Source organism: Cnephaeus nilssonii (genome assembly GCF_951640355.1).
Source record: "Cnephaeus nilssonii genome assembly, chromosome: 21".
In the NCBI taxonomy this organism is placed as follows: Eukaryota; Metazoa; Chordata; class Mammalia; order Chiroptera; family Vespertilionidae; genus Cnephaeus; species Cnephaeus nilssonii.
This window is the reverse complement of record NC_137092.1, coordinates 16,137,577-16,149,224: the sequence shown is the minus strand read 5'-3', so window position 1 is coordinate 16,149,224 and position 11,648 is coordinate 16,137,577. Positions and strand designations below refer to the sequence as shown.

At 52.3% G+C, this 11,648-nt stretch overlaps 2 protein-coding genes across 4 annotated transcripts; one reads left to right on the top strand and one right to left on the bottom strand.

The window, feature by feature from the left end:
* Positions 1–1,405: 1,405 nt before the first annotated feature.
* Positions 1,406–4,389, top strand: GLMP (glycosylated lysosomal membrane protein). 2 transcript variants are annotated; one of them, XM_079761299.1, is made up of 6 exons: positions 1,408–1,563; positions 2,038–2,295; positions 2,499–2,699; positions 2,819–3,037; positions 3,506–3,762; positions 3,875–4,389. In XM_079761299.1, the coding sequence occupies exons 1-6, from the start codon at positions 1,447–1,449 to the stop codon at positions 4,038–4,040; spliced, it is 1,218 nt and encodes a 405-aa protein (XP_079617425.1). In that variant the 5' UTR covers positions 1,408–1,446; the 3' UTR covers positions 4,041–4,389. The 2 variants fall into 2 exon arrangements, with proteins under 2 accessions (XP_079617426.1, XP_079617425.1); XM_079761300.1 differs by lacking the exon at positions 3,506–3,762 and having other exon boundaries at positions 1,406–1,563.
* Positions 4,390–4,420: 31 nt separating this feature from the next.
* Positions 4,421–10,793, bottom strand: TMEM79 (transmembrane protein 79). 2 transcript variants are annotated; one of them, XM_079761301.1, is made up of 4 exons: positions 10,709–10,793; positions 9,120–10,040; positions 8,634–8,847; positions 4,421–5,662 (listed from the first exon to the last, which is right to left on the bottom strand). In XM_079761301.1, exons 2-4 carry the CDS (start codon positions 9,877–9,879, stop codon positions 5,455–5,457), a joined length of 1,182 nt encoding a protein of 393 aa, XP_079617427.1. In that variant the 5' UTR covers positions 9,880–10,040; positions 10,709–10,793; the 3' UTR covers positions 4,421–5,454. The 2 variants fall into 2 exon arrangements, with proteins under 2 accessions (XP_079617427.1, XP_079617428.1); XM_079761302.1 differs by having other exon boundaries at positions 9,120–9,920; positions 10,709–10,788.
* Between the last annotated feature and the right edge of the window lie 855 nt (positions 10,794–11,648).

The window sequence follows — 11,648 nt, the reverse complement described above, 5'->3', positions numbered from 1 at the left end:
ATTGATGTTTCTATCTTCCCTCTCCCTCTAAAGTCAATAAAAATATATATTTTTTAAAAAAGAATCAACCAAAGAATGCATTAGTAAGTGGAATAACAAATTGATGTTTTTTTCCAAATCAATAAACTTAAAAATAACATTAAAAAACAATATATATGAAACATTACATACAGAGATATTCCTTTCAGCATTATTTGCCATAGCAAAATGTTGGAACTCTGAAGATTCTGGCTAAATATATCCATGCAACATCCTCCTGCAGTGAAATACTTAGATGGAGAGTAAGACCGCTCCAAGTGCAGTGATACTGAACAGTGTTCAATGTACAAGTGAAAAAAACTGCAGAATGGTGGATGCCATTGTATTTTACACGTGTACCTAATGTATTATATACTTGAGTATGCATCGAGTATCTTTGGAAGGACACAAACTGGTAATAGTTTTCTCAGGGAAGAAACCAAGTTGCTAGGGAATAGGGGTGACACCCTGTGGTACCTTGAGAATTTTGTACCATATGCATTTATTATTAGTGAAAATAATTTTAAGATGAAGCAAAAAACAAAACCCAAGCACAACACAAAGTACATTCATTCAGCTGGACATGACAATGTTTTGCTCTCATATCCTATTTTCAGAATTATCTTTTTTTCTTTAGTTCCACCTGGGGGCTCAATAAATAGTAACTGACAAAAAGAACCTTCTAGAGCAGTGTGGTTGGCAAACTCATTAGTCAACAGAGCCAAATAGCAACAGTACAACGATTGAAATTTCTTTTGAGAGCTAAAGTTTTTAAACGTAAACTTCTAATGCCACTTCTTCAAAATAGACTCGCCCAGGCCGTGGTATTTTGTGGAAGAGCCGCAGTTTGCCGACCACAGTTCTAGAGTATGCCGTTTTCCCCGCGGAATTCTTTCAAATTCCTCTCTGTGCCTTCTGTACCAGAGTCATTTTGGGGGATCTCATTTAGAACTTGAATCTAGACATCATGCCACTTTTAGGTAACTGTTCAGTGGGACCAGTTAGGTAGGAGTGGTCAGGAATATGTCTACTTGTCTGTCTAGTCCAGGGGTCCTCAAACTTTTTAAACGGGGCCAGTTCACTGTCCCTCAGACAGTTGGAGGGCCGGACTATAGTTTAAAAAAAACTATGAACAAATTCCTATGCACACTGCACATATCTTATTTTGAAGTAAAAAAACAAAACGGCAAGAACACCCGCATGTGGCCCGCGGGCCGTAGTTTGAGGACGCCTGGCAGACGTCTTGCCAACCCAGCTGGGTATAACAAACTTCTAACCATTCTGAGTCTATTCTCACTCAAGCCTAGAGCTGGGTTAAGTGAGTCAGTCTCTTTAAGACCTGGTGTGATGGCTCCGCCTTTTAAAGAGATCAGCTGAGTCTGTAAGTCACATGACTCGGTGTCTTCCGCCCTCTGAAGCTGGAGCTGCATGTGCAGCTGTGAGGAGCCCCGCTGGGGTTGGGGGCATTGTGCCCCCAGCCCCATTCTCCTCCTGAGTCTTCTGTTGGCAGCTCCGTTTGGCCTGCTGGGGGAGGAGACCCGCCAGGTGAGGGGCTAGAGCAGTAGAGGTTTCAGGAAGTGCTAGGCCTGAAGGGTGGTTGGAATCCAGGGCAATCAAGGGGTGGAGTGTGGACGGGGAGGGTGGTTGCATAGAGAAGAGTTCTTTAACTTGGGGTTGGGGCCAGCTGTGGAGCTGGGCGGGTATGAGGGCTTCCTGTCGTCTTGGGAAGTCTGGATCCTGACTCAGCCCTGAGTAACCCAAGTCCAGGCAATGTTATTTTTTTCTTCCTCCTCTTAGCTCTATGTGCTCATCTCTTAACCAGGGTCAGGGCAGTTCTGGCTCATCCGCCCTCTCCTGTACCCCACCTCTTCCCCTGCACCAAGATTCCCATACCTCCCACACGAACTTCTTGTCTAGGCCCCACCCTGTCCCCGCATTTTCCAAGTCCCCAAGCTTCTCCTTTGCCCTGTGTCTCTCCCTAATCCTGTTCTCTTGACCCTCCATTACTCCATGTTCCAGGTGACTCTGGAGGTCATCCCTGACTCGATGGGGCTCCCCCAAAACCTGCTTCATATCCGAGCAGTGGGCACCAATTCCACGTTGCACTACGTGTGGAGCAGCCTCGGGCCTCCAGCCGTGCTGCTGGTCGCCACCAATACCCCCCACAGCAACCTGAGCGTCAACTGGAGCCGCTTGCTCTCCCCTGAGCCTGATGGGGCCCTGATGGTGCTTCCCAAAGACAGCATCCAGTTTTCTTCTGCCCTTGTCTTTACCAGGGTGAGGAGGTTGGGGGAGAACCAAGGGAAAGAGGAGAGGGCTTATCAAGTTAGAGGAAGAAACTGAAGCTGGGTGGGTGAAGTAGAGTCAGGTGTGAGAGTCCGAGCATGGGGTCTAGTGAGTGGTGGTGGTGGTGGTGGGGGGGTGGTTCAGGAGAAAGCTGGACTCAGGCAAGCCCCGTCCTGTCCCACCCCACCCGCCAGCTGTTCGAGTTTGACAGCACCAACACGTCCGATGTGGCAGCAAAGCCTCCGGGAAAACCGTATCCCCCATACTCCTTGGCCGAGTTCTCCTGGAACAACATCACTGACTCACTGGATCCTGCCACCCTGAGTGCCACATTTCGAGGCCACCCCAATCACGACCCCACCCGGGCTTTTGCCAATGGCAGCCTGGCCTTCAGGGTAAGGGTATGGGAAGAACTCAGAGGCTGGGTTATGAGGGTGGGAGTTAATGATGGTGGTGGCCTTCAAGGACAGGCATCCATCTGCTTCCCATACCCCCCATGCTTCCTCCATCCTAGGTGCAGGCCTTCTCCAGATCCGGCCGACCAGCCCAACCACCTCGCCTCCTGCACACCATGGACACCTGCCAGCTAGAGGTGGCCTTGGTTGGGGCCTCTCCCCGAGGAAACCGCTCCCTTTTTGGGCTGGAGGTAGCCACCTTGGGCCAGGGCCCTGACTGCCCCTCAATGCAGGAGCAGCACTCCATCGACGACGAATATGCACCTGCTGTCTTCCAGGTCAGGCTTCCAGTGGGGAGACAGATGAGTGGGTGAATGTAGATGGAACCCCTATTAGGACCTCAGACAATCATTCAACCATTTAATACTTAACAACACTTTATTCAGCTCTGTTAAGTACTGGGTGCCATGCTAATGAATTTGGCCCAGTCTCTGCCCTCAGTGGGGAAGACAGAGACAGGCAGTGCAGTGTGACTCAGTGCTCTGGCAAGGGGGGTGTGCAAGGCCTAGGGGCCCAGAGGAGGGATCTGGGTGCAGGCTTGCAAAGAGCCAGTGTTCATCCAGTCCAACTCCCCTCTCTATAGAGTGAAGATTGAGGTCCCAGTGCAAACAGCCTGTGAGTTCTAGAACCAGGCCAGGACTCGGGACGACTAGTGACAGATGAAGTCTGAGAAAGGCTGGGGGTCACAGAAAGGGTCAGGCAAAGGTTAGTCCTCTTCACTCTGCACTGTCTGCCTTTCTCCCCAGTTGGACCAGCTGCTATGGGGCTCTCTCCCATCAGGCTTTGTGCAGTGGCGACCAGTGGCTTTCTCCCAGAAGCAGGGGGGCCGAGAATCAGCCCTTCCCTGTCAAGCTTCCCCTCTTCATCCCACCTTGGCGTACCTTCTCCCCGAGTCACCCATTGTCCGAGCCTTCTTTGGATCCCAGAACAACTTCTGTGCCTTCAATCTGACATTTGGGGCTTCTACAGGCCCTGGCTACTGGGACCAACACTACCTCAGCTGGTGAGTCAGGTCCTGGGCCAAGGGACCGCGAAGTTGAAGGGGAGGAGGGCTGGGCCTCTTAGCCTCCCCTCCTAAGTCTGCTTACCTCTCTTTTCCACTCTGCTTGCTCTAGGTCGATGCTCCTTGGTGTGGGTCCCCCTCCAGTGGATGCCTTGTCCCCCTTAGTCCTAGGCATCATGGCAGTGGCCCTGGGTGCTCCAGGATTCATGCTGCTTGCAGGAGGCCTGTTTCTGCTGCTGGGCCCCAAGAGGTACTCAGAATATCAGCCCATAAATTGAGGCCCGCTCTCCAGACGGAAGGACGTTACTGGACCTGCCGTGCTGTGTCTTAAAACCGCTGCAGGTTGAGAGTCAGTGTTCCCAGCCAGCTACTCCTTTCTCCCATCTCGCTTTTCTGAAGAACCTGAGACTAGCCTCAACCCCTGGGAACCACCAGGTGGACCTTCCCTCAGACTCTGTAGAGGGACCAGGACCAGGGTTATTGCTGGAGGGAGGGTGCCCTAATTTGGAGCCTACCCACCCCTCCAGCCCCCATTTCTCTTGGATAGGACTCGGAGGCCAAAACGAAAGGCTGGCTGACTGGTTGCTGCTTTGCGGGCTTGAAATAGACTTATTTTTTTCCACAGGACTTGTCTCTCTGTGTGAATGTTGTTGGGTTGGTTCCAGGGAATGAGAGGGCTAAGAGATGGGCGTGGTGGCAGGTGTCTGCCCCTTCTCACCAGGTCTGGTTCTCTCTCTCTCGAGGTTTCTGCCAGCCACTCTCCATCGTGTGGAGCAGGGAGGTTTCTGATTCAGTATGAAGCAAACAAGGAAGGGACACTTGAGAATAGGGTGCAAACACGAAGAAAGAGCCCAGTAAGACTGTGGTAGTCATTTATTGTTCCACCCACCCCACACACACATTCACACGGGGTTAACACCACCATAGTGCCTTCCAACCACTCCCCAGCCACCACATGCATGGACACGGATGGACGCGCGCGCGCACACACACACACACACACACACACACATCACGGGAGGCAGGCTTCCCTGTCTGCTCCTCTCTTCTGGGCAGTTTGGAAGTGGGAAGTTACAGGGGCCTAATCGGTCGGGAGGCAGGAGGCAGGAGGCAGCAGCTCTGTGCTGGGGCAGCTGTAATAGTCTTGACTGAGACTAAAGGGCTTGTGAGGGCCAGTCATGGAGGGTTCTCGACGCAGGCCCCCAGGAGGGTTTTACCCAGCCTGCAAGTCCCATTTGATCTGATGCCCAGCCTTTACCTTTAGGCAAGAGCAATATTTCCAGTCTCCTTGAGGCCCTCTGCTTAGACAGCGGCACAGAAATGGTCAGAGTTTTGGCTGTGGCTATGCCCACTGCCTCAGGAGGCCAGAGAGTAGAAGAGTTCAGCAGTGGTGGGCGCTCGTGGCTGTGGTGGGAGGCAGGCTACTCAGGGAGGCTTCCCCTGGTCTTGGCCCTGTTCCCTCAGCATCCTTAAGGAACATAACTGTCCACCTTTCCCTGCAAGAAAACATCTGGTCTACCTCCCTCTCTCCCTCATGCCTGTCCTGGGCTTCGAAGGTGAAGGCCAGCCCCGAATGGGGGAGGGGGGAGGGCGGTCAGTCAATCCAAGCTCTGATTGGATGGGACCCTGTCAGGGCAGAGCGGGATTCATCTCACCAAGGTACCCAGGCTGGGGCAAGAGGACAGAACTGTTTCAGCCCCAGGGGCGGGGCCTGTAGTCCGAGCGGGCATAGTCGGGGTAGTCCAGGCGGCTCTCGGTGGCAGTGAACATGCGCTCAGGCTCTACCACGAACATGTAGTAGAGGTTCCACACTAGCATGGACAGCAGGGGCAGGAATGTCAGGCCGTAGCCAAAGCCGCGGAAGGAGCGGCCGATGGCAAAGGTCAGCCAGTATATCAGCCTGCCAGGGCGAGAAGAGAGAACAGGCAGTGAGGGAGGTTGATGGGTTGGTGGGTATGACTGATGCTTCTAAAGACAGCAAATGTCTATGTACAATGTGCCAGGCGCAATGCTAGTTACTCAAGGGGCACTATTCCCGATAGACTTCCGGATAGCTCTATGAGGTGAGTTTATTATTTCCCTCCCTCTTTTGTTTTTCAAATTTTAATTAAAAATTTTGAGTAGGCAATATAATCACATGGTTCAAAATTCAAAGGTACTAATGCATGTATTAAATATCTTCCTCCCTCTACTGACCCCTGCCACCCTTTTGTTCTCTTTCCTCCCCTCCCTACCTCCATCCCTCCCTACCTCCACCCCTACCCCAGGTATCCAATATTATTGTTTTTTGTGTAAAAAGTGGTTTTTTATGCATGTATGAACAAAAAGATCTGTTTTCCTCCCCACCCCCTTTTGCAGTTTGGTAGCATACTATTTAGATTGTTCTGCACATTGACTTTTTCCCCTTTTTATATATCTTGGAGATTATTTTTATCAGTATACTAGAAGCCTGGTGCACGAAATTCATGCATGTGTAGGGTCCCTAGACCTGGCTGGCGGCTGGCGGTCAGGGCCGATCGGGGCCTTCCTTCCCCCTGTACCATCCCCTGGTGGTCAGCGCATGTCATAGCGAGCGGTTGAACTCCCAGTCAAACTCCTGAGGGGACAATTTGCATATTAGGCTTTTATTATATAGGATAGACAGTTTCCTCATTCTTTTACAGTTGTACCTTCCTTTTTATTTATTCCCCCTTTTGCAGATGAAGAAACTAAGATTCCGTAGGGGTTAAGTAAGACTGATCCAAGGTCAAGGTCACATATGTGGGAAATAGTAAAACTGTGATTTGATCCCTAGCCTGTTCATTAACCTTCCTCCTGCCATTTCAGAGAGCCAGAGGAAGAGTAAGGCAGCTTCCAGAGGGCTTGAAGCTTGGAGGGATGGATAAGCCACAACCAAAGTTCTCTTGGAACATCCACTAAAAATACATACCCCTCCATGGGGGAGGAGAGCAGCTTCCTCTTAATATATAAAGGACAATTTGTTATCAAGTTGATGTACCTCCATGTTTAAACCTGTTAAACAGAGAAGAGTAACCACTGCTTCTCTACCACACCAGGAGGCAACTTGTTTTAATAGTAAAAGTTCACGTTTAGCAGACCCTTACCAAGTGCCAGGTACTGTACACACTCTACGTGAATTAACTCATTTAATCCTCACAACAACTTTATCTTATAGATGAAATGGGTGATGAAAGTAGACACAGCCCAGCCAGTGTGGCTCAATGGTTGAGCATCAATCTATAAACCAGGAGGTCATGGTTCAATTCCTGGTCAGGGCACATGCCTGGGTTGCAGGCTCAGCCCCTCGTAGGGGGCGTGCAGGAGGCAGCCAATCAATGATTATCTCTCATCATTGATGTTTCTATCTCTCCCTCTCCCTTCCTCTCTGAAATCAATAAGAAACGGAGAATAGCCCTGGCTGGGTGGGTCAGTTGGTTGGAGCTTCATCCCCCCCTGTACCCAAAGGTTGTGGGTTCGATTCCTGGTCAGGGCACACATCTTTGTTGCAGGTTTGATCCCCAGTTGGAGCAACTACAGGGGGCAACAGATCAATGTTTCTCACATTGATGTCTGTCTGTCTGTCTGTCTCTCCCCACCCCCTCCTTCCTCTCTCTAAAGTCAATAAAAACATATCCTCAGGTGAAGATTTTTAAAAAATGCTTAAGTAACTTGCCTATGGTAGAAAAGAAAGGACCTTGGATGAGGGAGGGAAGGGACCTGGATTCTATTCTTGCCACTTATGCTGACTGACCTGAGCGACTCTTCTCCCCAATCTGTCCTGATTTCCTCTGTATAAAATGGGTCAGATGGACAAGACAATCACCGATTCTTTAGCTCCCTGATGATTCTTACAGCTTAAACCAACTTGTATCTGAAACCAGCATTCCCCGAGAGGGAGATGGGAAGTGGACTTTAATGGGCGGGAACATTTATCTTGGGAAACATCTACTGGGAGAAAATGCAGGGCTGTGTGATGCAAGGCTGGTGGGACAGATGACCACTAGACTACATCCGAAGTAACAGGAAGACCGATTTCAGCTCAATAGGAATAGTGTTTTAGCAGTTAAATCAATCTGGAATTGTATATCGAAAGTGACCAAAGGAAATGTATTAGAGAAAAAAATGTAAAGACAAATTCAAAGGTACCTTCCGGGTTAACAGTAGTTCACATGAAAGCACCTTTAAGGATTTCAGGTGGCTGTAAATTATAAATGAGAGTAATGAGGCTGCCATGAGGACTAACGTGGCCTTGGTTGGTATGAACAGAACAATACCCTGGACCAGGCCTCCCCACCCCATAGGACAAGTAGGAGAATTTCCTTCCCAGAGGGAAGGACTCTGGACAGCGAAGAAATCAGGGTCACTTAGCAAGTAAACACCAGGGGAGCAGGCTGTTACCAAATATCCAAACGTATCCCAGGCAGTTCCAGAGCTCAGAGCCAGGGCACAGTTTTTAGCACAATATAAGGAACTTTGTAATAATTAGGGCCTTTGAAAAATGAAACAGACAGCCTTCTAAAGCACTGAGCCTTGGTTATAGGGGGTGTTCAACTAGAGGCCAATGGCTACCTGACCAGCGTGTCACAGAGGAGTGGCTGCAATGTGTGGAGGTTGGTCTCTGACACCCGGGAGCCATTCAGTTCTAGGTGGCATAAGCGTCTCTGAAATCAACGTCTGGTGAGAAGACATACGAGCCGCTCCCCCAGGGGAGGCAAGTTGCAAGGGAGAAATGGACTCACCTTTCCGGGGCACACATTTGGGCTGATGCGGATCCAAAAGCTCCCTGGCCCTGAACGGCTCTCCAGACATTCAGACCTGGGTCCCTCTAGCACCATCCCCTGCCCTGTGCCCTGCCCTCAGCCCCCACTCACCGGGAGACTGCGAAGAGGCCAGTGAGCAGAGGGAGCAGCTTGAGGGTGTCCTGGGACAGGTAGGTGGACAGCACGGCCAGGTTGAAGAAGTAGAGGATGAAGAGCTGGACCGACTGGGCCACGTACTGCCGGTGGATCTCCACCTCCCGCCGCGGCTCCTCGAAGGGTCGCAGGGAGGAAAAGCACAGCAGGCTCAGCCCGTACACCAGGAGCCCTGGGCGGGGGTGGGTGGGGTGGAGAACACGGGGTCAGGACAGAACAGCAGACAGGCAGCAGGGCAGGGTTTGTAGTGGAGAGCTCAAAGGCACGGGCTCCCCACAGTGGGACTCGGGGTCCTGGGAGGGGACAGGCACACAGGGTGGCAGGGTGTGCGAGGCCTGAGGGTCCAGGCGGAGTGAAGGAAAACCCCTGCCCCCCAAGCCAGGCAGGCCCCGACCTCCAGGGCAGTTCCCGGATGCCCCCTGGCTTCTCGCGGCCCCGGCTCACCCAGCACGATGGGGAAGGTGGCGAAGACTCCGCAGCGCAGTGTGTAGACGAGGCGGGAACTCATGGTGGGCAGCCGAGGGGCATCGAAGGGCAGGAAGGTGTAGGCCCCATACAGCAGGCAGGGGAAGAGGAGGAGAGCGGCTCCCACCGAGGCCACGGCCTTCAAGCCCTCATGGCCCCCGCAGCTCCCGCAGCTCCCGCAGGGGCGGCCAGGCGGCCTCGCCACAGCCTCGGCCCACTTGCGCTCACAGGGCTCAGGCTGGCTGGGTCGGGCCGGCAGGAAGGCCCGGCGGCGCTCGCCCTCGGCCGCCTCACAGCGCACAACCAGGTCCTCCTGGGGCCGCCGCTCAATGCACTGTAGGTCGATGGGCACGAAGGCCCGGGCCGCCTTCTCAGGCAGCAGGTTGGCATCATCTTCAGGCAACTCCTCCAGTTTGCTGAGTGGCTCCAACTCGAGGGGCTCGGGCTCAATGTCCCGCCAACCAGGGGGATCTGGGAACAGGGCACTGGGCGGGGGGCCAGTGCCCCAGGGCAAGGTGGCAGCCTCGCTTACTGTGCTGTCTAGACCATCTCCAGTCCCCTCTTTAGCGGGGGAAGACCCAGCTGAAGACGCCACTCGAGAGGACTCAGCACCAGGGGACGGGGCCCCACCTTCCCCTTCCGGCTGCCTGCCGTTGGGGACCAAGGCCTGGGCTGGGCTCTTCTCCGGGGCCTCGGGACTCTTCACTTCCAGCAGCGTCAGGGTTTCGGGCTCTGTCATCCTGGGGCCTCAGCTCTGGAGTCTACCCTGAGGTCATGTCACTGCTGAGGGTAGCAGGAGAGCTCTGTCAGAAGCTCCTGTCCTCTGGCCCTTAGGATGGGTTGCTAGAACTGGAACGTTCCAGGGCAGCCGGCCTCATGGGCTTTAGCCCCTTCTGGGACCTTAAGAAGAACATGGTACAGAGGAAAGTGTTCAAAGAGAGGGAGGCAGGAGGGCAGTGAGCAGCTGAAAGGGAAGAAGCCTTTTGACATTAAATTCAATCCAGCAAGAAAGGGTGAGTCAGGGGGCACAGGCCCAGTCAGCTCTGGCCTCAGCCAGTCCCCACCCATGCCTTCTACCGCCTCCACCAAAACGCCTGGGGTCACTGTCACCCTAATGCAGGAATGGGAGGAAGAGGAGGTGCCTGGAATTTTGTTACAAGTTCCCTTCCCACTAAGGATCTCCTTGTGGACAGGGAGTCTGCCCCTTCACTGTCAAACCTCCCCTTCTCCTGTGGATACCCGCTTGGAACTCGCCTGGCAACTGAGACCAGTGATTTGCCAACAAATCTGTCCCAGGAACTGGCAGTAGCAGTGTGCCCTATTCTTTAGTCTCCAGTCTGGGTACTTGGACAATTTCTAAACTCCTCACCAGCGTACCTCATCCATTGTACGTCTGTGCATTCTGATTTCTAGGTCCAATCATGGCTGTTTTCTATGCCTCTTCTGTCCTCCTCCTCTCCCTGCCATCCGTCCTCTGTCTCACTGCTTCTTGGTGGGGCTGATCCCCTCCCTCCACCTCCTCGAGGGCCTCCTACCCCTTGCCATTTGAACCCATGACACCCTCTTACTTTCAACCTGGAGAGACGTGGAGGGTCCCCAGCTTCTGAGAAGGAGCTGCTCAGCTCCCTGCTGGCTCTGCAAGTAATCCTTTCTCTCCCTCCCTTTACCTGAGTCTCCAAACCAGTCTGACCAGAGCAGGTGGGGCCCAGATTAAAGGGGCAGGCCCCGCCCTGCTGAATCGGCCGACAGAAAAAGCATTAGAGGAGCATGTCATCCTTTCTGAAAGTGGGGGTGCAGCTGGGCATAGAAGTAAGTGGGGGTGCAGCTGGGCATAGAAGTAAGTGTGTGTTCTAGGCAAATAGAGGACATGTAGGAGCTCCCAGCTCAGGAAAGCAGAGGGGGAGCTTTGGGTATGTGCATCAAAGGGTGCTTGGAGTAGGGAACACCCAGAAAAGAGGTGGCATTTGTACACTTATTCATTCAATATTTATTGAGCACCTATTATTAACTAGACTATTCTAGGCACAGACAGGTAATAGAACAACATGACAGGCAAGGTCTCTGCTCTTGAGGAGCTTGTTCTACTGGGGTAACAGATAATAAAGAAGCCTAGCAACTAAATCAGTAAGACCATTTCAGTAGGGAAAACCTCTTCGCCAAGGTGCCATTTGAGCCGAGACCTGAAGGGAACTGAGCAGTATGAATGTTCCAGGCAGAGGAACAGAAAGTGAAAGCCCAGTGAGTGGGGAAGACCTAGGCTGTTTCAGGAACAGAAAGAAGGTCAATGATTGGAACAGGATCATATTGGTCGAGGGGGAACTTGTTCCCATAACAACATGACTCTCCCACCTCCCCAATCCCTTGCTTATTAGCTTAGGTTTAAGGTAAAAAAAGCAATAGGAATCCAATGTGATCTTTCCAGTGGGAAGACCAGGGGGCAGAATCATGAGGAGTGGCCTATCCTTCATGTGGGACCTTACCTCTAAAGTAATTTGAGCTTTGTGAGGG